This window comes from Phacochoerus africanus, chromosome X, assembly GCF_016906955.1.
Source record: "Phacochoerus africanus isolate WHEZ1 chromosome X, ROS_Pafr_v1, whole genome shotgun sequence".
Lineage (NCBI taxonomy): Eukaryota > Metazoa > Chordata > Mammalia > Artiodactyla > Suidae > Phacochoerus > Phacochoerus africanus.
Genome location: NC_062560.1, coordinates 58,933,527 through 58,960,228, shown reverse-complemented (window position 1 = coordinate 58,960,228; position 26,702 = coordinate 58,933,527). Strand labels below are relative to the sequence as shown.

Here is a 26,702-nt window from a genome sequence, read left to right as displayed (position 1 = left end):
AACTCCAAAGCCTCATGGCAAAGGGCAGGGACAGAAAGGGGTAAAATATTTGGACAATTATTACCGTCAACTTACTACAGGCTTCCAGCCAAATACACTTTCTCAATTCTTATTTCTCATCATACCCCCAACACTCAGCACGTAATACCTTTACTTACCACCCACTTTTCTTTTAATTCAGCATTTCCTGAATACCCACTTCATGCAAGGCTTTCGGAGTATAAAATTTTCTGCAAAGGTAGCAGAGCATAGCGGTAAGTGCACAGGTTTTGCCATTAAGACAGAGCTGTGTTCACATTTCAGCTCCACCACTTACTGAATCCTGGAGTAATTTCATTTAAGTGAATAGGTATGATTTTAATTTGGCAAAGAAATTACCTAGGAGAGAGACTACGGGGTCATAAAACTTGAATTTGAATCCTGGTCACACCATTCATCATGTCACTTATTTAACCTCTGAACCCCAGGTTCCTCAACTCTGAGATAAGGATAATAACACCAACCTCAAAAGGCTGCTGTGATTAGAGATACTGTTTATAAAATAGCTATTATAGTGCCTGGCAAATATTATTTGCACAGTAAATGTGATTTCCCTTACTAACTTGCTGCCTGTGCAATCCCACACAATATTCAACATTTTCTGGTAACAGATTATATCTGAAAACAATATGCAGCAAATATCCCCGTGCCTTTCAGCACAAGAATAGCCACACACAAATTTTCATTTTCCAGTGTTTATTTGCATATTTAAAATCCACAAATCATTTTACAGCTTTATACTTTCACAGGTTCTTTATAGGAAAGATCAAGATTAAAACAGTATGAAGAGGACCAAGAAATTACCAGCAGTGATGGTGCAGAGTACAAGGGCTCTGAAAAAGAACAGAGTGAACAAGAGCAGCATGTGGCCACTTCCTACCAGGCTGGAGCAGTGATTTTATTAAGGCAAAGCCTTTACTGTGTTTTTTCTCTCCCCCCACCTAGTTTAACCCAAATAAAAAGGCATTCTATTCTCATAACCACTGAGGTCTTAGGAATATTGATGGTACTACATGTGACCAATTGTATCTCTTGACTATAAACACCTGAACAGACAAGCTAAATTTTGACATGTTAACCATCCTTCTAGGAGAATTAAAATGAAAGAGGCAGAAATTGTTTGATTCTTAAGACTTTGAGAAAAAGGGGAGGGGTGTATGTATCTGGTGGTGGTGGGAAGATGAAAAAAGGTGCTCAAAGAGGAGTGAGGGCAGCAAACCTAACTCTTCCCAATGTACAATGGCTCTTGTGTTTTTCTCGGATGCTGCTAATACAGTGTTCTAGTACTCAAGAAAAAAAGGAGTTATTGACCTCCAGTGAGCTGTAGGTTGCAATGGCTAATAACAGGGAACATACCCTGGGGAGGAGATACAGTCATTTCATGTGCATAACAATGCAATTCAACATGTGTCCTACTATGATCTCAGCTAATGTGTTTTCCCATTTTAATCAGTTTACTGTGTGACCTTGGACAATTTACTTAACCTTTCTGAGCCTCGATTTTCTACCAGTAAAATGAGGAGTGTAGCACACTTTATGTTAAGGGTTGGAGGAGATGCATGAAAAGCACTTAAGGAGTTCCTATCATGGCTCAGTGGTTAACGAATCCAACTAGGAACCATGAGGTTGCGGGTTCAATCCCTGGCCTTGCTCAGTGGGTTAAGGATCCGGCGTTGCCGGGAGCTGTAGTGTAGGTTGCAGACGCGGCTCAGATTCTGTGTTGCTGTGGCTCTGGCATAAGCCGGTGGCTACAGCTTCTATTGGACCCCTAGCCTGAACCTCCATATGCTGTGGGTGTGGCCCCAGAATAGGAAAAAAAAAAAAAGCACTTAAGAATTTGCCTGGTCAAATCAATAGACAGAAAGCAGATTAATGTTGCCAGGTGCTAGGAAAAAGGAGTGACTGCTAATGGATAACGAGGTTTTATTATGGAGTGATAGCAATGTTCTAAAATGCGATCACGGTAACAGTTGCAAAATGATGTGAGTGTATCGAAAAATCACTGAATTTTACATCACTTGAAAAGGGTGAATTTTATGGTAGAGTGTATCACAATAAAGCTTTCATAAAAAAATTCTTAAAAAAATAGAATAGTGTCTGGCACATAGTAAGTGCCCAATAAATGTTAGCTAATATTAGTAGTAATATTATTGTCACATTATTATTCAGCCATGCTATGGCCTAAGTAAATCCCTAGAAATTCTTTATTTTTAATAAAAGCCCACAGAATCTAGAGAAGTATTTCTAATTTTTCATATATGGATTAACTTCACACATTTATTTCTATCCAAATTGTCTCAGAAATGAACAGTTTAATTAAGAAGCACAATTTCAGTATTTTACTCAGGAATAAAACAACTGCATGCAATGGACATCTGATCACATCAAGATAGGCTTTAGATAAATTCCAATGACTTGATGTTACCCAAGAATTTGAAATGACAGATTTTCATCTTCACCTCCAGGAATTAAACAGCAAGTCTAAATACAGTTAATACCTAGATTATATAAAGTACATAATTAAACCCTCAAATAGAGGCTTCTATTCACATTTTTGGGGACACCTTATAAAAAGACAAATATAGTCAACAGTAACTGCTTACTAGCCCCATGTCCTGTGACCCACCTCACCTTGCTGAACAAAAATCCCTATCATAATGAAAAGATCAAATTCAATTCACAGAGTAAGCCACTTAAGAGGCAAAAGACTTGACAATTAATGATGGACTTTTAAGAATACACTACACATTCAAAGATGTTCACACCAATTGGGTTTTTATAATCTGAATAGCAATTAAACCCAGTTAACCTTTCCTATTGCTAAAGAATGTGACAACATAGAGTCTCAATCTCAGAAGTAGGAGCAGCAAGTGATAGGCCACAACAGAAATAATGCACCACATTAAGCAATGATGCTCAAACACGTGTATCTCATCTAAAACATGAAACCTTCCATTTCCTGGAACAGGTTTCCTTTGCTGCAGTCCCCTTCCCTTCTAGTCTTCCTTTCTATAATTAGCCATGTGCCTCTGCAGCAAATTAGGGAAAGTTGTGTTGAGGGTTACAACTTCCAGATACTCAGGTCTTCTGTGACAGAAAGCAATGCACTTTTTCGCATATATTAAGAAAATATTTATTTACATCATCAAACTGACCACTCATTTTCAGAAAGATAATTAAATCTCCATTTTACCCACCTTCATTTAAATCAATAAAACTATTCCCAAAAGTAACAGATTAAAACACAGAACGAGTTGCCTTAACAGTCAATATACATTACTCATCACCCTCCTACTCCCACCACACATACACAAAGCACACCAAAGTTGTGGCCTTAGGAATTTCTGACCAAATATTTAGCCTGAGTGAAATTCAGTAAAGATTTAATTCCCTTTTGAGAAGTATGATTATTTCTTTAATTTTACATTATAATCATTGAGAGAGATTAGGAAACAACTTTGGAAGACAGTTATTTTTAGTGGGAAGTTAGAAAATTTCAGACAATGGAAATGGATAATTTACAACCAAGTTCAAAATTAGAACCAATTTCAAAATATTTTATCAGTGCAAGACTGAAACTCTGGCTTTATCCTAAAAGGGTTCATTTTGAAATTTAAAAGGGACATTGAAATAAATACAAACACAGTACCCAAATATCTGAACAAGGCTGAAACAGAGGGGACCAACTTTGTAACGCTTTGTAGTTGAATATCATTCCAAGAACTCATCTGTCCTAGTACTGTTCATTAGGTTAATCAAGGAATGGAGAAAATGTCTTTAAAATTATATATCTATGTGTAGGTTGTCTTTAAATACAAATGAATAAATATTTAAATTCTGTGATAAAGAAAAAATGCAGAATAAGAAATTCCTATCTTTATAAGTAACTGCATATTTACAACAAATGTGTTCTGCCTGACTCCTAATCTTTGTCTATTAAGAGTTCTTCACTGTGCAATTTATAGAAGGCAGCAGCTCATATTACCTTAAAGAAGCCATGATTAGCTCAGAATCAGCATGTCCCAGACACCCCGCTAAAAAGCCTTCATACTTGCGTGCATAAATAGCTGAGAATACAAGTTGGTGCTTATGTGCAAAAAAGTACTTGTCTAAAGGAGAGCTAAGTGGCTTTACAAATAAAATCTAAATCCAACAAAATAAATTGACATTTCCCAACCCAAAAAACCATACCTAATGAAAACTGCTAAGCCCACTATGAAAAAAGGTGGCAGCTCAACTCATCTTATGTTTTGCTCTAAGCATCTAAACGTTCTGTGAATCAGCCATCGGAACACTAAATCCCTCCATGTTCACATGGTCAAATGCAGGCTTCTGATTTAGCTTTACTTTCTACTTAGAGGCCAGACTACACAGAATAACAAAGGGTTCCTTAGAGCTATGCTCTATGCAAACCACCTCATTCTACCCTTAAGAGAAGGTGCCCACATAATAATATGCATTAGGGACCTACCAATCTAAATTTCTGAGATCTTCTACTTGGATAAGTTCAAGCATTGGTCAGTCCACTGAGAGCTTCAGTCAAAGGAAAATTACATGTTGACCGCTAATAGCTTACATATGCAGAACTAGGAAATAAGATTAAAAGTTAAGAGTGTCAATGAAGTGCTAATGAAGCACAGCAGAAGGGTGACTATACAGAAAGACTAAAAAAGCTTAGGTTTTAGATGTCCTCTGCTTTTTTTTTTTTTTTTTTTTAAGCAACAAGTGCAGAATTTTCTCTAATCAAAATCTGAATTTTGGTTAGTTCATGTTTTTTCCTCCCTCATCTATGAACCCCCTTCCCAACCTCTGTCATTGTCTTTTTAAGCTTAAGAGAAATAAAATGGATAGATATCCTTTCTTATTTATGAAAGGAGAGGCATATTCTAATAGTCATAAGGCAATGTGTTTAAGAGCTGCACCCTGAACTGGTATTCTCAAAACTAAAAATATAGTTACCAACTATATTCAACTTGCAGGATGTATCCATGTGCTTCTTGAGTCACTGGTTGTCACCCAAATGGACCACGGTGACCCCATTATGCCTCAGGAGGCATGAGACTGTGTGTACTATGCACATGTATTTTAAAGAAATAATATTAAAAGGTAAAGGACAGCCTTTCAAAGGTCAGTTCCTTACATAAATGGTGATGGTGCTTTATGGCTCCCTTTTAATCTCCTCATGTACCCAGTTACCAAATACCTTCAAAATTAGACAAAAGAGGGCCAGAGGCAAAGCTCCATGGTGAACTGCATCTTTCAGATGAGCTTTGAATTCCCTGGTTTTTAATTTCCATTTCCTGATTTACTAAGGAGTGAAGGTGAGAATCATCCAACTGATGACAAAATAAAACAAGAAAACAGGATAAACAGCAAGGGCTTTGCGGTTTGGAGGCTGGCTATCAGCGAGAAAAGCTGTAGAGGCTAAACAAAACAAAACAAAACAAAAAGGAATATTTAATACAATAAGACTGACACAACTACTAACATTTACTAAACCTGAATGTACTTGGCATAGTATGGGGCGAAGAATTATATACTACATGTTCAGTTATATTTGTGATCCTCAGAGAAAAAGGCATTTGGCAGCAGAGTTTTCCAGTCAGCTGAGGGCTGCTTGTTTCAAGTATCAAAGCTTTGAGAGTTTTCAAACATTTTAGATGGAAAGCTTTCTAAAAGGGGTTTCTTTCCCCTTTCTGGGAAGTTACTGATCTGTGCTGAACAAGCTTACAAAGCTCCTATGGCAAATGGCCTCACACTGCTGTTTTTTTAGTAATTGTTCTGAGTTATCAGCTTTTTTCAGATGCTGTTCTGCAGGTCCATCCAAGAAATACCTACTCATCTTTTTTATCTACTCATGAGTAAACACCCTTCAAAGAACTCTTTCCTGAACAACCATCTAGTATCCTGCCCTCCCCACCACCCCCAGGTAGAACTGCCCACTTACCTCTTATGTGTCCCCAATATACCCTGCACAGACTTTCATCACCTTCCTGGAACACTTTATTGCCCTTAAGAGTTTACACGCCTAGCTTGTGAACTCAGAGGATAGAGACCGTGCCTGCACAATGTCCAAAACAGTTTGTGCTTAATGTATATTTGCTAAATTAAAGTATGAATGCTTACAGGAACCTCTCTTCCAAAATTCTACTTTCTGAACTGTTATAAGCCTGGATACTAGATAACTAAGCTATTTAGAACTACATGTATAGTAAATTAGCAGACTCAAAGTGAGGGAATAAAGGGTTCTTCCATGGATAAGGTGCCCAAGTTTCATACAATATTAAACAATATTTAATACAATATTCTTTGGAATATCAATTCTGGCACTTTCGGACCTTAGTTTTAGATTACTTCTTGGCTTTTAACCATGTTACAGAACAAAGAGATGTACTGAACTTAAAATTAGGCAGTCTGTCTATCTCATTAAATAAGCTAGGGAACACTTCCAGTTTGAGGTGGAATTTAAGAATTTTAGGAATGTACAAACAATAAGCAAATAGTATTCATTACCACTGCTATAGGTTCTCACTAATCTTTCGCAGAAATTTCTACTGAAGCAGAAAAATACTATATAATGACAGTTAACAAACCTATACTGGGAGGTAGTATATAGTTCTAAACAGATATGTGGTCTGCTTGGGTTTGAAACCTGATTCCCCTATTCATGAATTTTGTGTCCTAGGCCAAGCTGCTTAACCTGTGTCTGTTCCTCATCTATAAAAATGGGGCCAATTAATAACAGTTTTTATTTATTAGGGTTGTTGTGAGGGTTAAATGAGATAATACATATACTTACAACAGTCCTTGGCCTATAATAAGCAATTGGTAAATGCTAGCTATTATTGTAATTCATTTGTCAGGAAAAGGCTCACAACATTTCCCAAGTCACCAATGCCTCCTATATATATGCCAGGACTAAGCTAGGTCTGGCGTAATCTCCCGTCCCAACCCTATCCATTATTTAAGGATTGAAAAAATAAAAAAAATAAATAAATAAAGATGTGACTCTCCACATCTCCAAAGTCCAGACAGCCATCTAAGAGGGACATTATCCCTATCAATGCCTATACTGAGAGGTGACAGTTCTATGGATGACAATGCTAAGAATCATGTCACTCACATGTGACCTATAAGTTACACTGCTCCTCATCTGGTCTTCATCTCTGCCTGTTTTGGTCTGCTCTGCTATTAAGGAGGTAAGTACGTTCTTACCTACTATAGACCAGGCAAACATCAGGATCACCACAAAAAGCCGGACCATGAAGTTTATTGGTCCTTGCTCAGCCAAAAGTACCAGTCGGCAAACCAGCATTGCCACAGTCAGGGGAAGTATACAGTAACCCAGCACACAGAGGCTCTGAAAAAAAGATCTAAAAAACAACATACATCCATAAAGATCATAAATATAGCTAATCTGTACCATGATACAGTTTATTACACAGATTTCTATGTACCATAGACTATTACCCTCCTCCACATAAATACATCAACTTTATGAGGATAGGCTTCTGTATTAAACATATGCTTCAGCTTCTCTCCCCATTCCCTCCTCTTCTCCTCTTAAACACTTGAAGAGTCAGCCATCTAAAATACCAGATGATCTACTCTAATTCCTAGAGACCTCTTTCTCCCACTGAACCTCTAAGATGCTGTTTCTTAATCTTTTCTGGTTTATAGATCTATGTGAATATTTGAAAATTCGTTGAGAAGTTTCTGTCATGGCTCAGCGGCAACAAACCCGACTAGTATCCATGAGGATGCAAGTTCGATCCCTGGCCTCACTCAGTGGGTTTAGGATCCAGCACTGCCGTGAGGTGTGGTGTAGGTCACAGATGCAACTCAGATCCCACATTGCTGTGGCTGTGGTGTAGGCTGGCAGCTACAGCTCCAATTTGACCCCTGGCCTGGGAACTTCCATATGCTGCCACTGCAGCCCTAAAAAGACAAAAAGAAAAAAAAAAGAAAAAAGAAAGTTTGTTGAAAGCTATGGACCATCTGTTCCCAAAGATAAACATAATCTTCTAACACAAAAAACTTTGCCTATGATTTCAATGGCTGGAGAGAGAGCATCTGAAGCTTATCAAAGGGCCCTAGATAATTTAATTCAACTAGGTAATCCCTGTTCAGTGGTTTTAAGAGAACTTTCTCTTTGGTTCTCATTTATTTTGATTTTTCTTTTTGAAGAACACAAAACTAGCCAGATTTCCTTAAGAGTCTAAGATATGCAACCTGGCAAGGGAAAACATATGCATTTTAATAATACTCACATGTTTCCTCCAAGAAGTTTTGAGTTGAGGGTGATGGTAACTGCACCAAACCAGACAATGACAAACACTTCTGCAAACTGGGGCCCTCCATCTTTTTCGCTATCTACAGAGCCTCTCTGAAGCATTCTGCAATAAGGAAATGGCATGAGAATTGCCTAATCTTTTATTTAGAGCAACAAACTTAAGGCACAGGTTCTCAAACTTTGAATCAGGGTGCTGCCCTATACCTTACCTGAAGATTTATAACAAGCAGGTTGTACAAAAGGAAAACGCCAGAAGTATATGGCAAGGCTCCCATTATTTCAAATTTAAATGCCTCAGGACTACAAGGAGTACTCCATTTGGCCTTATGGGAATGTTTAAACAAATTACTGAAGACTTTTTTTTTTTTTAAGCAGAGGGTATAAACTGAAGGGCTAAATGTGGCTCACAGACATGAGGTTGTTGGTCCATATAATACTTAGAATGGTCTTAAATTCAAGTTGACATTATTTAAAATTGGGAGGTTTCACATAAAATATGTATTTCTGGATTTTCTTGAAAAATCATTAGAGTTTTTAACATTGGGCCTGTGTTTCTACATGGCAACAGTCAGATGCAGTTGACACAGCCACAGGTTCCCTTGCAAGGGCTTCTTATCACCAATTCACAATTCATGCATGTACACATTTGATTTTATACTCCTTGGCTTAAGGTTCTAGTTCTGGATTTAAAAATGGAAAAAGTCTACAAACCTATTTAGCTGTGGATTTAAACAATCAGATTACCACTAAAAGGTTTTGCTTCAAAACTGAGTATTCAGTCACTGAAACATCCTCTCTTCGTCTAAGAAGTTACAGATGTAAATTGTTTTGAATTTTGGACTTAGAACACTTGTATTTTCATTTCTTTTTTCAGTAAAACAAGAAGAAACATCATCAAGCTCGCAACCTCTTCTTATTACAAAGTATAGAGAAGTTCCCACAGTAAGTTTTGCTTTACTATGCTATTTGCCAGTACAGGTTTTTGTATTCTACAGTTCTGCATACTCCATTCTGAGTCCTCACAATTCAATGCAAAGAATGCTGGCCCTTGTCACTTGTTGTCTGGATCCCTTACTGCTTCAGCATGGCATTATGGAAAGAACATTAACTTGCCTGGAAGGCAAGAGACTGAGATATTGATCCAAATTCTGTCACTAGATATGTAAACTGGAGCAAATCACTTGATTTCCTGTTTTCTTCTCTGGAAATTAGTGGGGTTAAACTCCACAATCTGTAAGGTTAATTTTTTAAAAATAAAACAGTATATGCTCAGAGCTTCTAATATAAACCCTTTCATCAAGGCATTATTTCCCTTGATGTGGTTATTTTAAGCATAAGATATAGCACTCTATATTTTTACCTAAATTGCTATATGCTTGACTTACATTTTAAAATGGGTAGAGAAGCCAGTAAGAAACTTGTTGAATTTAGAATCATAACAGGTTAGGCCTGGAAAAGACCCTCAACCATTTCCTTCTATCAATATGGAAAAGGAGACCCAGAGAGGTTAGGTGGGAAGAGGTGTGTAATAATCACAGGGGTGGAGAATGGACAGTCAAGGAAACCTGAGGCTGAATCCCAGGTCTACCACTGATTATGTGACCTTGGTTCAGGCCTCAGTTTCCCTGAACCTGAGCTTGTTTGTCAAAAAAGGAAAATAATATTCACTTCTTGTTACTGAGGATAAGATAAGCAAAGTTATTTAAAAACCTGTTGTTAGCTGAGAAAAATCCTTACACAAATTTTAGTTATTAATACACCAAAGTCACTCTACTGATAGCAGAGTTATGGTGAGAACTCAGAATTGAATCCTAGTGCAGTATTTTTTCTACTCTACCAATGGTTATATTCTTCTCTCCAGTGGAACTTTGTTTTCCTTCTTCTGTCCTTTTCCTTTTACATACAATGTGTGTGAAACATGATTTTGCTTTGAACTCTACCACTTCTAATTTATTCTCACTTACGTTTTTAGTAAAATTTAAAAAGAATTATGTTTACAAATATACAGTGCTTAAACCTACAGATATTTAATTCACTTAGTTTAATTATGGAGAGGTACATGAGAGTGAATAAATGTTGAATAGAAATGGCTAAAACAGGAGTTCCCAGGTGGCACAATTGGTTAAGGGTCTGGAGTTGTCACTGTAGTGGCTCAGGTCACTGCTGTGTCGTGGGTTCAACGCTTGGCCCCAGAACTTACACATGCCATGAGTGTGGCCAAAACAAACAAAAAAATGAAAGAAATGGCTAAAACAAGCTAAGAAGTCATTGGTAAACAAAGGTGGGCATAATTTTCATATTGTTAAATTCCAACACTCTTTGAACTGATCTAGAAAGGTACATGACTTTTTAGATTTAAATACATAAAGAATACAATATGTCACAGAAGTCCTAAATGAATTATTCAGTCAAAATCCCTTTCAATTTTGAAACTCCATGAAAAAAGTCTAATCTATCTCAAATGACAAAAAAAGGAAATATAAGTACTTACAATGCAAGTGTCACACAAAGGATCAAAGGGCCCCATAAATCCCCTACAAAGCAAGAAAAGACAGAAGATGGTTAAGACACAACCATGTAGTATTTTCTATCTTTGTCTTTAACCCACCCTTGGAATTCAGACATCGAGGCTTTCTCTGTCTGCTCAAAGCCTTCCTATCTCTCCTAGGCCTCTACTTGCCTTCCCTGCTCCCCATTCTGAATGCCCTTCTCCATATATCCCATATGTTTTGTTTACTTCATATACCACAAATCACCCCTTTCCCTACCTGCTTACTAGGCCACATTCCAGCATGCTGGAGTTAAAGACCAATGGGCAAGGAGTCAAAAGACTTATGTGCCCCACACCACACCACCAGAAAGACTAAAGCCAAGTCACCTCACCAATCTGAGAATACATTAGACAAGGGAAGTATAATCAAGCTGACCTCACAAATACGAAAAATGAAGCTGAGAAGTGACTTGCCCAATTTTACCTGAACAGTTAGGTGTGGGGGTGGGATCAGAATGTAGATCTTCTGATTCCTACTACCAAGTCCTTTCTACTCTGCAACACTGCTTCCCTTTTATAATTACTACCTTGAACTAGCACAGAATTGCTGTTCTTATAACTGAAAAAACAGTCCAATATTGGTAATTCCATAGGGTTAAATGTTAACATATACTATGAAAGCTTTCTGAAAACTATAAAAGCTCTGCCAACATCAGTTCTAAGCATGGTGGTTCTCAAGAAAGAGCTGTTGGGCGATTAACACAACAGTTCAGTAACAAAGAGCTTAAGCACAATTATCTTCCTCAAATAATATGAAAAAAAGGTACACATACCACTTCTAACTTTTACTTCACATGTATGTAACTTTACCTGAAAGAAGTATGCATATGTGAACACATCATTTTTTTGGCTTTTTTTTGGGGGGGGGGGGGGCTGCACCTGCGGCATATATAAATTCCCAGGCTAGGGGGCGAATTGGATCTGCATCTGCTGGCCTACACCACGGCTCACAGCAATGCCTGGTTCTTAACACACTGAGCGAGGCCAGGGATTGAATCCTATCTTCATAGATGCTTGTCGGGTTTGTTTCCACTGAGCGGAATGGGAACTCCACATCATTTTTTAAAGTAAGTAATTCTGATTATCACTGAGGACAGTTTGTGGAAAATGTTTTAAAAAAAACCATAATCCTAACACTCTAATAAACTATTACTGTTCTTAATAAATTTTTTAATTTAATAAATGAAAAATTGAATTCAAGTACAACTGACATTAAAACGGTGGCTTTTTTTTAATGCACTGAAGATTGTTTTTAATTTGTAAAAAACACTATTTTAAAGTATTTTATTTTTACAAGTAGTTATTCTTGTAAAACACGTATTACACAAAATCTACCATGTCAGTCACTTTTAAATGTACAGGCACTGAGCTTCATTGTTGCACAAGCATCACACTATCCATTTCCAGAACTTTTTCATCTTCCCAAACTGAAACTCCAACACATGAAATAATACTCCCCAATACTCCCTCAGCCTCTGACAAACATCATTTTACTTTCTATCGGTATAATATCTCCAAGGTCCATCCACGTTGTAGCATGTGTCAGAACTTCACTCCTTTTTAAGGATGAGTAATATCCCATAATGTACATACCATGGTTTATATACCACATTTTATTTACCCATCCATCCACTGATGGACATCTGAGTTGTTCCTGCCTGCTGCTATGAACATGAGTGTACAAATATGTCTGAATCTCTGCTTTCACTTCTTTTGAGTATACCCAGAAACAGAAGTACTGATTCATATGGTTAAGTATGTAATTTTTTGAGAAACCACCATGATGTTTTCCGCAGTGTCTGTACCACTTTACATTCCCACTAGCAATGCACAAAGGTTCCAATTTCTTCACATCCTCTCCAACACTTGCTGAGCGGAATGGGAACTCCCCATTCTATTTTTTTTTTCATAATAGCCATCCTAATGGATCTGAAGTGGTATTTCATTGTGTTGTTGTTTTTTAAATTATTTTTAAGTTGTGAATTTTTTTTCCTTGCCACTTTGCCAAGTTCAATGATAACAAGGCAGGGCAGAAGCACAAATTTTGGATGTGACTTACCCTTCATGCAAGCCTTAACCATCCCCACAAGGTTTGGGAATGGATCTTAACATGTGACATAGCCATATTGATTATTAATCAGCAAACTAACACACTGGTTCTGCATCGTGACTGAAGCAACTTTGCTTTGAACTGAGCCACAGCAGCAATTGGAAGGATAGTGTCACATCTGGGATGGCAGTGATAGAGTAGAAAGGGCACTGAACCTGAAAACTGGGTTCTAATCCTGCTTGTGTGATACTGACAAGATATTTTTGGCTCCCCTGAGACTCATTTTCTTCATCTGTAAAACAAGAACAATAACTCTTACTTCACAAGGCTGTTGTAAGGATTAAAAAAAGATATGGTGGGGGGAATGCCCCAGAATAGTAGCTACCATTTATAGAGGGTCTACTAAATGGCAGATGATGTGTGAGGTGGCTGATATGCATTATAATCTCTAGTCCTCAAGTAGGTACGTGTCATTATTTTTACTTTAATAGAGGAAGAAAGTTCAACCTCAGAAAAGTTAACTATTTTATCTGAGATCACACATCTAATGATGAAAACACTATTTAAACCCAGATTTGTCCATGACCTTTCCACTAGGTACTAGTAATAGCAATTCACATGTCAGCTCCAATCCACAGAATACTGTGTTGAAGATGATTCTGACACTGCATCCAATCTCCATACAGTGATGGCACATTTTCAAAAATTTGACATCCCTGTATTACAGCTGAAATGCTGCCAAAAGAGAAGGTACACTCATGATACTGTTACTATTCTCAAATAACTGATTCAATTTTTTGGATAAATATTACTAAGGAAATCAAGAATGCGTGAAAAGAAAAAGGTCTACCAATTTTAAGAATCAATTGTAAATAACAGATAATTTACTGCAAAACTCCTAAAGAAAGCAGTCAACAGAGTAAATGACCATTCTGAAAACAGAAATGTCAATAAAGTACAATTAATTTGTTAATCCTAAATGGGTATTAGCTATTATTCTAATTTAACATTTAAACATTTTGCCTTTCCCTTGGAGATAGTCAGCTCTTTGTTTGAACAAAGTCCCTATGTGTTTGCCACTTCCAGAAATATTTTTTGCAGTGTCCATTATAGAAGGTGAGAATATACAGTCAATATTTATCGATAAGGACAATATATTAAGCAAAATCTTCCAATCTTTGAAATTCCACTCTAAATTTTTAAGTCTTTTCAAAAATTTCATTTATATACTCAATATATATATATTTTTTTTTATATATATATAACTTTTGTCTTTTTAGGGCCACACCCATCGCATATGGAGGTTCCCAGGCTAGGGATCGAATTGGAGCTGCAACTGCCAGCCTATGCCACAGCAACACCGAGCCTTGTCTGTAACCTACACCACAGCTCACAGCAATGCCGGATCCTTAACCCATTGAGCGAGGCCAGGGATCGAACCTGCATCCTCATGGATACTAGTTATATTCATTTCCACTGAGCCACAACTGGAACTCTGATTTTATATTTTTAATATTTTTTTGTCCTGCAAAATGATATTAGTTTTATTACCACAGAGCCTACTTAGGATAAGGTATGGCGAAAAATAGTAAATCCTCAAAAACCTCATATACTTACAATCTCTCAAAAGAGTATTACTTTTCCTTGGGTACAAAACATGCATGAATTTTTTCCCAACAGCTTTTAGATCACGCATCTGAAAAATATAAACAACTTGTTGTATTGTGATGACCAAGGTTGCCAAGCAGCCCCTCACTTAATTTGCTAAAATTTATTCCATTTCGATCTACTTCAATCTCCTAGGAGCTCTTCATTGAATTTTAGAGCTATAGCTCCAGTTTAATTCCTTCGCTATACAAACAAACCAGAAAGGTATGGTTTTTCTATTATTTCCTTTTTCTGTTAACCTTTCTGATTAACTACTTAAGCCAACATCTAACTCTTTATCTCAACGATCTGTTCTGTTTTTTAAAACTCTGCAAAAGAGGAATATAGCCCTCCTAATATGTTACTTAAAGGAACAAATATAATAGCACTAGTAAAATCTGCTCTGTAACACATAGCATCTGACTTTCAGTTCATACACGATGAGGTCACAAGGGCCAATTATCCTGCTTCTCAGCCATCACATTCTTCACAATATGTAAAATAAATTTTCAACATTTCTAATTTAGCTGGTAAATGAATCCTAGAAGCCAGATTTTTAAACATTTAGACATTTAAAGAAGGGTACAGACATAAAAATATAACCTTTCAAAATATAATTAAGGTTATTCTGTCCTAATTTTTTCACCTAGAAATTTCTTCATGTCATTAATAGTTCTTTGTGAACATAGTTTTTAATGGTTGTTTACCATTCTATCGCACAGACATAATTTACTTAACCAACTACTCTTCTGTGGTTTAATTTCCACCCATTATAAAGACTACTGTAACAAACATCTTTGTATAAATATTTTCTGTATTTATAAGAATATTTTTTTTGTATTTAAAAAACTTTTTTCCTTATACTTTACCTGGAGAAGCAGAATTATCACCTTAAAAATATATTTTAAATTTCTTACTATCAATCACAGCCAAACTGCTTTCCAAAAAGGCTGTGCCAAATTATTCTCTAAGAGAGAATCTTAAATTTCAATAAATATAATACATTGAAAATCAGTGAACAAAAACATTACAAAGTGCAATTAGTTATTTATCCCATGACACTGAACAGAACTTCCCTCAACTTGTCTAACTTACAATGGTATTCTGAACAGATTCATTTAATGTGGAACTGTCAAATTCACGAATGCGAGATCTCATAGGAATGGTGATTTCTCCTTCCACGGGGATGTCTTGTGAGATAGATATATCTGAAAGGCCTGCAAACTGAGAAGAATTAGGAAAAAAAATTTATAGCCTGTAATAAACTGCAGGACTCCCCGAAAAAAACATCATTTCCTAGAGAGTAGGACTATTTTTTTGCAGGGTTTCATACAGTTTTTAAAGTAATGCATTAGCTCACCAGACACTGAACAATGCAATTAACTAAAATTCTCAAATGATTATTTCTTTTATCTTAAAGAAGGGCATGGCATATGATGGAAAAAATTATAAAGTAAATAGCATAGACACTCTCTTGCCCTCAAATATTTGGTTTCTTTCAAGCATGAAAGCTTCACAGGACATAAGCAAGTAAGACTGCAAAGCTATGAAAAGGTGACCTTTCATCAATCACATCTTAGCATAGCCATGATTCTGTTCCACTTCTGTTCCTTAGTGGGCTCTAGTGGCCTCTATTGGCTAAAAAGGAGCATTATGTGAAGTCAAAATGGAAACTGGGAAGAACATGGAAATAGCAAAATACATTATTTATACACTTTTTATCAGGTTGTTGGCAACCACAGATCAAATGACATTTCCAAAGTGACTTGCAAGATTGCAAACTTTCAAACTCTTATGTTCATATGTCAAATTTGATTATTGTGACTTCTGAAACTCTAGCATCTTCTAGTTCCTGGGAAAACAGGAGTAATCTGTTCTCATGTGTTTTTTGGCCCAATGGGCACAATATTTAGTGGGTAGTTGTTAGAGGTAAATGAAATACAAGACAATGTACTAAAATTTTAGGAAGAATAAGATTGTTCAACCAACTTATGAAAAACAACTTTCAATCATGCTCTTAATAAGGGAAAGGCAAATTAAAACTACTTGAAGTAAAAATTTTCACCTGTTAGACTGGCAAAAATCCAAGTGTGACAACATACTCTCCAAGTGAAGCTGAAGGGAAAGAGCACACAAATGCTGCTAGTGGGGAGGCAAAATGGTACTACACTCTACTGAAGATGAATCTGACATCTAGCAAATTTACATATGGATCACTCACCATTTTTAGGAGTCTAAAGATCAAGTGGTAAAAATACAAAAAGACATATACACAAGGCTCTTTATTACACGACTACTGGTAAGAGCAAAAAAAACTAATAGTCCAAATGTAACAAAGAACTCATTGAACAAAGTGCAGTATGTCCACATGATTGCTATGCAACTGTAAGAAGGAATGGGAATGTCTCTAAGAACAACTATGGTGTGTTAAATTTAAAAGATAATGTGGAGAAAATTTTGTATATATGCTACTATTTATCTAATAAAGGAGGAGATAAAAGTATATATACATATTTGAATGTTCTTATTTTTCTTTTTTTTTTTTTTTTTTTTTTTGCTTTTTAGGGCCACACCTGGGATATATGGAAGCTCCCGAGCTAGGAGTGAATTGGAGCTGCAGCTGCTGGCCTGTGCCACAGCCATAGCACGTGGGATCCAAGCCACATCTGTGACCAGATCTAGCATCTCCCTTAGCACTCGACTGCTGTTTCTTGTTACTTCATACTTGCTAGTTTGGTGGTGGGGACCTGGGAGGCAGGAATTCTTTGTTGTCTTGGTCCATCTCTAGTAGAAGAGGAACATGAAGCTGGTGATGCATTGAAGGTTCCCACATCAAGGATAAAATCTTGCTACCCCTGGAGGAGGGGTGGAAAATCATCCCAGGGCCAGACTATTAAGAGTCTACATCAGCTGGGGAAAGAAAAGATCACTGAGAAAGTACCACCCTTTTACCTGTGCTTAGGGTGGGTACTGTTTTACCAGTGTTTTTCTTACTGTTCCTCTTTAGTTTTCTGTCTTCCCTTTGCTCCTACATAAAATAGTGGGTTTCTCTCCAAGATCTAGCTCTAGTAGAAAAGGTGTATGCGTGAATGATGGTGAATTTATCTCAATAAAAGTAGGGAAAAAAAACCAAAATAGAATAGAACATCCAAGAGCTGTGGGTCGATATTAAATAGTCTAATTTGTACATAACTGAAATCCCACAAGGAGAGAAAGATAATGGATCTAAAGAAATATTTGAAAAGATAATGGCTGCATTTTCCACCCAAAAAATAGAAGACATCAAATAACAGATCCAAGGCCAGAGAACCCCAATCAGCCTAAAGACAGAACAAAACCAAAAATCCACAAACCTAGCCATTCAAACTACTGAAAACCAAGATAATGAGGAAAATCTTAAAAGCAGACAGAAAAAAAGACATGCCACCTAAAACTACACATGGGGAGTTCCCGTCGTGGCGCAGTGGTTAACGAATCCGACTAGGAACCATGAGGTTGTGGGTTCGGTCCCTGCCCTTGCTCAGTGGGTTAACTGATTCGGCGTTGCCGTGAGCTGTGGTGTAGGTTGCAGACGCGGCTCGGATCCTGTGTTGCTGTGGCTCTGGCGTAGGCCAGCGGCTACAGCTCCGATTCAACCCCTAGCCTGGGAACCTCCATATGCTGCGGGAGCGGCCCAAGAAATAGCAACAACAACAACGACAACAACAACAACAACAGAAAGACAAAAAAAAAAAAAAAAAAACTACACATGGCATTAAGAAAATGGATACACCTTTAGAGTGCTGAAAGAATAAAACTGTCAACCCAGAATTCTAAACCCAGCAAAAATAGCCATTAAAAATGAAGGCAAGAAGCTGTGGTGTAGGTCCCTGCTGCGGCTCAGATTCAATCCCTTGACCAGGGACTTCCATATGCCACTGGTGTGGCCAAAAAACTGTTTTAAAATGAAGGCAAAATAATGACTTTTTCAGATAAGCTAAAGCTGACACATGCACTACAAGATATGTTAAAGGATGATCTTCAGAAAGGAATATCATATCAGAAGGAGATCTGAATATACACAAGGAAATGAAGATTTTCAGAAGTGGTTTAAATGAAGGTAAATATAAATTTTTTTTTCTTATTCTTAACTGTTCTAAAAAATGACAGCCTAAAGGTGAGGTCACCAAACATTTTGTGTGAAGGACCCAAACAGTAAATTTGGGCTTTGAGAGACAGATGGTTTCTGTTGCAACTACTCAACTCAGCTGCTATAGCAGGAAAGCAGAAACAATACATAAAAAATTACATGTGGCTGTGCTCCTATGAAACCTTATTTACAGAAATAGGTAGTGGGCCAGATATTAAATTATAAAAATATAATATTTAGGAGATAACTAGAAACTTGAATACTGAAAAGACATTTGATATTAGGGAATTGTTGATTTTTTAGTTGTACTAATGATATTATGTTCTTTAAAAACAGAATCCTTATCTTTTAGAGTTATATATCAAATACTGACTAATGTAATGATGCCTAGGATTTCCTTCAAAATGGTATAGAAGGGAAGTGGGTAGCTCTACAGAAGAAAAAAGGTTAGCCATAAACTGATAATTGATATTGAAGGTTGGGTACATGAGGGTCTACTTTATCATTCTACTTTTATATATGTTTGAATTTTTTCTTAATAAAAAGTTATAAAACAAAAAAAAAATTCCTAATTTTAGGGACCATCCAAGTTCTTTTTTCTTTTTGCCTCCCCTCCCCTCCCTTCCCCAAGCCAAAATGAACGCAAATATATAAGCCTCTAGATCTGTTTACAGGAAATACTATGGACAGAAGCACATACTAAAAATGAATACCACCAGGATATAATCAGTCAAATAAAATACAGAAAGTGGAGAATTCTACAAGACAAATGGCTGAATTTAAACAAATAAATTATACTAAAAAGAGGAGAATGTATTTAAAAAGACCTATTAACCAAATAGAATTTGTTGACCTTATTTGGATTCTGATTTGAACACACTGTAAACACACCTCTTTTTTTTTTTTTTTAGAAAACTGAGAGAAAGTGAAGAGATGACATTAAGGAATTATTAATATTTTGTTATGTGTGATAACAAAGCAGATAATGAAAAAGTCCTTACCTATTAGAGAAATATACTGAAGTACTTATGAGTAAAGTGCTAAGTCTTGGGTTTGCTTTAAAATACAAAAGTTTGTGAAAGACAAGGAAAAGACTGAAGAATCATTACAGGCTGAAGGAAACTAAGGAAAAATAACAATTAAATACAATGTGAGATCCTGGATAAGATCCTGGAACAAAGAAGGACATCTGTGGAAATCCTGATAAAATCCAAATAAGATCTGTAGTTTAATAGTGCTGTACCAACATTAACTTCCTGGTTCTGATACTTGTACTACTGTTATATGCAACATTAACATTAGAGGAAGCTGGGTGAGGTATATAAGAACTCTCTATACCATTTTTGCAACTTCTCTTTATATCAAAAATTAGTTCAAAATAAAAAGATTAAAATAATCCTCCAGAAAAAATGTTGTGGGAAAATATATGAAATAAGAACAGTAGAGTGTTGATAGGTACATGAGTTCATCATACTACTCTTTATACTATATCATTTCCTTGTTTTTGCCACTCCCTCAAACTACTCTCTTTTCTTTCCTCTTCTCTGATCAAACTTCTGTTCGATCTCCCACTCACTCAATCCTTTGTAATCTGCACTGGTCTTCCTACACCTTGACTGACACTGCTTTGTAACAGTGAGCTCATAATCAAGAAATACAAGAAGCCTTTCTCAGTTTCGCCCTCTGAGTATTCTTCACCACTTAATGGATAAACCACTCCTTTTTGAAGCTGTTATTCTCTCTTCAATACTAAGACACTGTCCTTTCAAGTTCCAGGATTGTTTGTTTTGAGTTTTCCTGCTGCCTGCTACTGCTAGGGTAGGTAGGGCAGTAGAGAAGGAAAGGGCTTTGAAGCCAAACAGGGCTTTGCCCTCACATGGAAACAACAGTGCTATGAGAATTAGCACCTGCATGTCACCTAGCACAGTCAATGCTCAACATGTGGTATCTGGAGAGCCTTGGTTATGAGTGCAAGCTCCTGGAGCCGGGCAGCCTGAGTTCAAATCCTAGCTCCATCATTTACTACCTTTGTGACAATGAGCAGGTTCCTTTTCCTGTGTCTCAGTTAGCTCATCTGTACAACTGAGATAATGGTACCATCATCACAGGGTTGTCCTGAGGAAGGAATGTATTTAATACAAGCAAAACAGTAGCAGAATCACAGCAGGGGCTAGATAAATGTTAGTTCAGGCTCAAGATTCCAGGAAAGTCAATTCAAGTTCTGTCACTGTTACATAATAAAGAATTTGGGGATTTCCCGTCATGGCGGAGCAGAAACAAATCTGACTAGGAACCATGAGGTTGCAGCTTCGATCCCTGGCCTCGCTTAGTGGGTTCAGGATCCAGCGTTGCCATGAGCTGTGTTATAGGTCACAGATTTGGCTTGGATCTGGCGTTGCTGTGGCTCTGGCATGGGCCAGCAGCAACAACTCTGATTAGACCCCCTAGCCTGGTAAGCTCCATATGGCTCAAGTATAGCCCTAAAAAGACAAAAAAAAAGAAAGAAAGAAAGAACTTGGCTGGCCTCTGTCCCCAGTTTCTGGGAGATAGCCTCTAAACTCTTGAAATTTCCTAAATGACAGTAATATTTTTGTTATTCATAGTGGGCCCTAATAGTTTAGCCAACAGGTGAGTCCTGGTGGCACCCTAGTTTATGCTAATGAGATGACTCAGCATGGGGGCTAACAACACCAAAAAGACTAAACACAAGATTAGAGGACTGGGCATTTGAGTCCTGTGATATAAACCTGGCCTCTGGGGGGGGGTCAATGATCGAGTTAATCATGCCTACGTAATGAAACCTCAATAAAAACTCTAGATACATGAGTGAACTTTCCTGGTTGGCAGTATTCTGCATATTGTCAGGCATCGACGTATCAGAGTCCTGTCCTAACTCCATAGAAAGACAAGGAAGCTTTGTGTTAGGGATCCTCTCAGATCTCAACCTATGCATCTCCCCCTTTTGCTAACTTGGATTGTATCCTTTTACTATATTAAAAGTGTATTTTTCTATAATAAAAATGTAATTTTAAGTGTAGCATTCTCCTGAGTTCCATGAGTCATTCTAGTGAATTAAGGAGAATGAGGGGATAATGGGAATCTCTGAATTTGTAGCCAGTAGGTCAAAAGTGAGGGTGGTCCCTGGAACCTCCAAATATGTGGCTAATGTCTGAAGCCAGGGCAGTCTTATAGAAGACTGTTCCCTTAGCCTGGGAAGTTGGCCCTAACTCCAGCTACTTGGTTTCAGAAGTCACTGCAATCACTAAAGTGGGCCATGTGATTCTTACCCATCCCCCATCCCAACCCTTCCTGTCTCTTCTCCAGAGAACTAGTGACACTGCTCAGTGAGCTTAGCCAGTATCCATGGCCCTCCAGCCCCATAAATGAGACAGCATCACTAAGCCTTCAGCTAGTGGACCCTGCTCTCTGACTAGCCCCTCAGTGGAAAACAGAGGTGACTTTGACCCCATGTCCCTCCCCTTCCTCTGTGCAGGCAGGCTTATGCACATACGTACACAGAAACACACATGCACACTTTGTTGCCTGGTTTGGGCCAATAAGGGGAGCAGGCAGAGGCAGAGCCAAAAACACACAGGAAAAGTGGGGCCTGAAGCCTTAAGAAAGAGGCCAGGAGGAGTTCCTGTTGAGGCTCAGTGGTAAAGAATCCGAATGGTATCCAGAGGATGCAGGTTTGATCACTGGCCTCGCTCAGTGGGTTGGGGATCAGGTGATAGCGTAGGCTGTGGTATGGGTCGCAGACGTGGCTTGGATCCTGTGTTGCTGTGGCTGTGGCCAGCAGCTGTGACTCCAACTGGACCCCCCAGCCTGGGAGCGTCCATTTGCCATGGGTGTGGCCTTTAATTAAAAAAGAAAAAAGACCAAAAAAAAAGCGGCTGGAGCAATGGGTCATGCTACTGACCAAAATCCTGGAGAGAGAAGAGTCAACAAGGTTGGGGAGCGGGGCATCAAGCAGGAAACAGCTCTGTACAAGAGGCCTGGCTCCAAGGGGTTGGGGTGGGGGGGCTTAGTGGCATGGTCTCTAGTCAGCACCTTCACCTGGGACCAGCTTCCTTCCAGACCTCAGGCTAGTCATTACTATGGCTCTTTTTTCTGCTCCCTAGACAGGCAGTAGACAGGCATTACCTAAGATTCTGTATTTTCAACTCCACACAAATGACTCCTAAATCAACCTCTCTAGTCCTGACCGCTTATGAGCCCTTAAATCCAGATTTCAGTGTCCAACTGTCTGCTGTATATCTATGGGATGGCCTGCCAATATCTCAAACTAAATATTTCCAAAAATGAATAATCTTTTAGAGCCCTCATTCTCCTCATCTGTATTTCTGTTCAGGGCCTCACTGTCATCCCATCTGTCTATAGCCTTGCTTTTCAAAATGAGATACTAGGAGAAGCAGCAGCACCACCACTTGGTAGCTTACTAGAAATGCAGAATCTCAGGCCTCATCACGACCTACTAAATCAGAATCTGCAATTTAACAAGATTTCCCACATGACTGAGATGCATGTTAAAGTTTGAAAAACACTGAACTAAGACACATTTCTCCCTAGCACTGCAAACCCTGAAGGATTCTGCCTTTCTCAAATCTTCACATCTCCTGCCTATGCTGAAGTCCAGGTAGCCATCGCTTCCTCATGGAACTACTACAATTGTGTTGGTCTCCTAGATTTCTCCAAACATTCATTTATTTTTTTTTGTCTTTTTTTTTTTGTCTTTTTAGGGCCACGCCCCCGGTATATGGAGGTTCCCAGGCTAGGGGTCTAATCGCAGCTGTAGAATCCAGCCTACACCACAGCCACAGCAATGCCAGATCCACGTCTGCGACCTATATACCACAGCTCACGGCAATGCCGGATCCTCAACCCACTGAGCGAGGCCAGGGATCAAACCCGCAACCTCATGGTTCCTAGTCAGATTCATTTCCACTGCGCCACAACAGGAACTTCAACATTCATGATCTTAAACCCTTCCCTCCTCAAAAATTTCCACTGGCTCCTGTTGCCTATTAAACTTCCCAACATAGTAGTTAACAGCAAGAAACAACACTTATCGCATGATTATTACATGCCAGGTACTCTACCAAGTGTTTTACATGTGTTAACTCATTTAATCTATCCAACAGCCCTGTAAGTATCACTTAATCTTCATTTTACAGATAGGAAAACTGAGCCATGGAGGGGTTTGGTAATCTCCCCCAATATTCCACAGCCAATTAAATGACAGAGCAGAGAAGAAAACCTAGGCAATTTGACCCCAGAGCATACATCTATAACCACTGTTCCATACTGCCGTTCTAACTTAGCAGCCTCATCTTTTAAGGTTTACCCCTAATACTTCCCTGCTTTAGCCAAAGTTATTCTCTAAATACATTAGCATCTCCTAACCTCTGTACCTTCATCATGAGAGGCTATGTAGCACTAAGAGAAATAGTCTGGGCTTCAGAAGCAGACCTAGGTTGAAATTTCAGCCTGGCCACGCTAGGGAAATGATCAAATTTCTCTGAGTCTCATCTCCCCACCAGCAAATAGAATACAGTTTAAAAACCACCTAACTGAAATAGTTGCTGTGAAGTTTATAAAACACGCAGAGGATGTCTAGCACAATCCTGGCACATAGCAGGTTCTCAATCATTGACAGCTCTTATGCTCACCTGGAATTTCAAATCCTACCCATCCTTTGAGGCCCCCTCAAATATAATTTCTACCACATAGCTTGCTTCATCACCCCAAGTAGACATGATAGCATCTTCTTTTAAATTTTTTTAGTATTTTATGTGTACCATTCTTATATAGTGTCATATTTTAGCATTGTACATCTGTCTCATCCCTACAAATTGGACTGTAAGCACCATAATGGCAGGCCATCTATACACCCTAAAGCCACTAGCATTGGGTATCACACACTGGGAGTTCAGTAAACATTGTTGAATAGGAGTTCCCATCGTGGCGCAGCGGGAACGAACCTGACTAGAAACCATGAGGTTGCAGGTTCAATCCCTGGCCTCACTCAGTGGGTTAAGGATCCAGTCTTGCCGTGAGCTGTGGTGTAGGTCAAAGATGTGGCTTGGATCAGGAACTGCTGTGGCATAGGCCAGCAGCTGTAGCTCTGATTAGACCCCTAGCCTGGGAACCTCCACATGCCACGGGTGTGGCCCTAAAAAGAAAAAAAAAAACAAAAAACAAAAAAAAAACCTTGTTGAATACAAGTGGATTGGATACTGAGTAATGAGTAACCAGAACCACTAAAATTAATTAGGGGAAAGCTTATAAAAGAGGAGTGGGGCACATTAGATGAAACACCCAAACATCTGTAACTGTGTTATATATCAGGCACTATGGTTATATGGTTGTTATATGGTTATAACATGTAACTACGTTATATACTATAACTACGTTGTATACCAGGCACTATGTATTAGTTGATTTAGTACTCTAATTCTATGATGAGTTACTATCCTCGTTTTCCCAGTGAGGAAACTGGAGTTCAGAGTGATTTCCTCAAGGTCACAACTGCTCCATGAGAACTTGGACCTACTCACCTTCTTTCATTGTTGTATCCCCAGTGTCTAAAGAGTGACTAGAATATAGTGGATGCTCAATAAATATTTGTCGAATGAGGAGAAAAACAAATAGAGCTAGTAAGCAGAATGAAAACTAGAATCAGTTTCACCTGACTCCCAGGTTAGTCCTCTATGTTAAGTTGCCTGTTTAAAACAAATGAAAGGGCTGAACCATTTACTGAGCAACTACTATATAACTAAACACTGCTAGACAATTAAATGCTTGGGAGGAGGGACTGAGGGCAGAATGTTCAGTTGACTACACTCCTCAGTTATGGCACTGGTTGTATTAGACACTTCACATTAATTAGGTTAACTTCCTAAAAACTCTTTGAGAAAGGTATTTTAATCTCCACTTTACAGATAACGAAATACTCTCCATGAAATGACTTGCCCAAATTCATACAGCCGGCAGAGTGAGTGATTCCAGACCAGTTAAGTTTAACTCCCAAACCTGTGTTCTTAAATACTTGTCCAGGCTTTGGACTTGTATTTGCAATATAAATCCTATCCTCTGTAGAGGCAGGAGCAAGAGAGCATCATGAAGAGGATGAAGAGGATTGCAAGGAGCTTCGACAGGGAGGGCAAGGATTAAATCAAGACGATGGGGGGAGGGGTCACGAAGCAAATCAATAATCAAGTTATAACGTCCCATGGGAAACAATCTCTCATAAATCCCAGAATGCGGCTACTTCAACAAGAGCTAAGGACAGGTCTTGACAAAATGAAGGGACAGCAGATGCAAAGATAATTAAATTGCTTAAAGCTCGGCATTTAACAAAATGCAGGGGAGGAGGACAAGCCTCAGAGTCTGGGAAGGGAAAGTGAATGAGTTTCACAACAAGGCGTGGAAAGAACGAGGGAGGGAAGAACCCCAAAGAATAGGTGCAGTGTTGGGACTGGTTTTGGTATCGGGTACAGAAAGGGCCTGCCGGGAGGAAGGGATTCCGGCTCTCTCAGGCAACGAGCCCGTCACCCGACTTCCTTAAGGTGCACTCTCCTCACCCTCGGTCCCTTCGGTCGCAGATCCCAAGCTCACCAGGGGCCTGGGCGTTGCTGTCCCCGGGTCTCCAGGAGACTCCGCCGCTTCCGCCATCTTGGCCCTCCTTCTCTCCGGACGCTCCCACAGGCCTTTGCAGAACCTGCGACGTGGAGGCCGGGGTCCGTCAGCGCGTCTGCGAGCGGTGGCCGCGTCACCAAAAGGCGCCTGGCAGCAGTTGGCGATCCCGGCCGTCGGCCTTCGTCTTTCGTCTTCCGGGGGTTGGGAAGAGATCCGTGTCGCTTCGCTTCCCTTCCTCGGAGCCACGGGTCCTTATAGATACGCTCCCCTTGCTCCGTTGGCCTTGGGACCGCCGCTTCCTCCTCTCCCCACCCGCGCCCCTTGCGCCCGCTTCCGGCTCTCAAAGAGTAGGCTC

The 26,702-nt window shown here is 38.8% G+C and overlaps 1 protein-coding gene across 2 annotated transcripts; it reads right to left on the bottom strand.

The window, feature by feature from the left end:
• Nucleotides 1–2,331: 2,331 nt before the first annotated feature.
• On the bottom strand, nt 2,332–26,661 carry YIPF6 (Yip1 domain family member 6). 2 transcript variants are annotated; one of them, XM_047765015.1, is made up of 7 exons: nt 26,293–26,661; nt 15,676–15,804; nt 14,551–14,629; nt 10,824–10,866; nt 8,310–8,435; nt 7,255–7,412; nt 2,332–5,463 (listed from the first exon to the last, which is right to left on the bottom strand). In XM_047765015.1, the coding sequence occupies exons 2-7, from the start codon at nt 15,736–15,738 to the stop codon at nt 5,348–5,350; spliced, it is 585 nt and encodes a 194-aa protein (XP_047620971.1). In that variant the 5' UTR covers nt 15,739–15,804; nt 26,293–26,661; the 3' UTR covers nt 2,332–5,347. The 2 variants fall into 2 exon arrangements, with proteins under 2 accessions (XP_047620971.1, XP_047620970.1); XM_047765014.1 differs by having other exon boundaries at nt 26,327–26,661.
• Between the last annotated feature and the right edge of the window lie 41 nt (nt 26,662–26,702).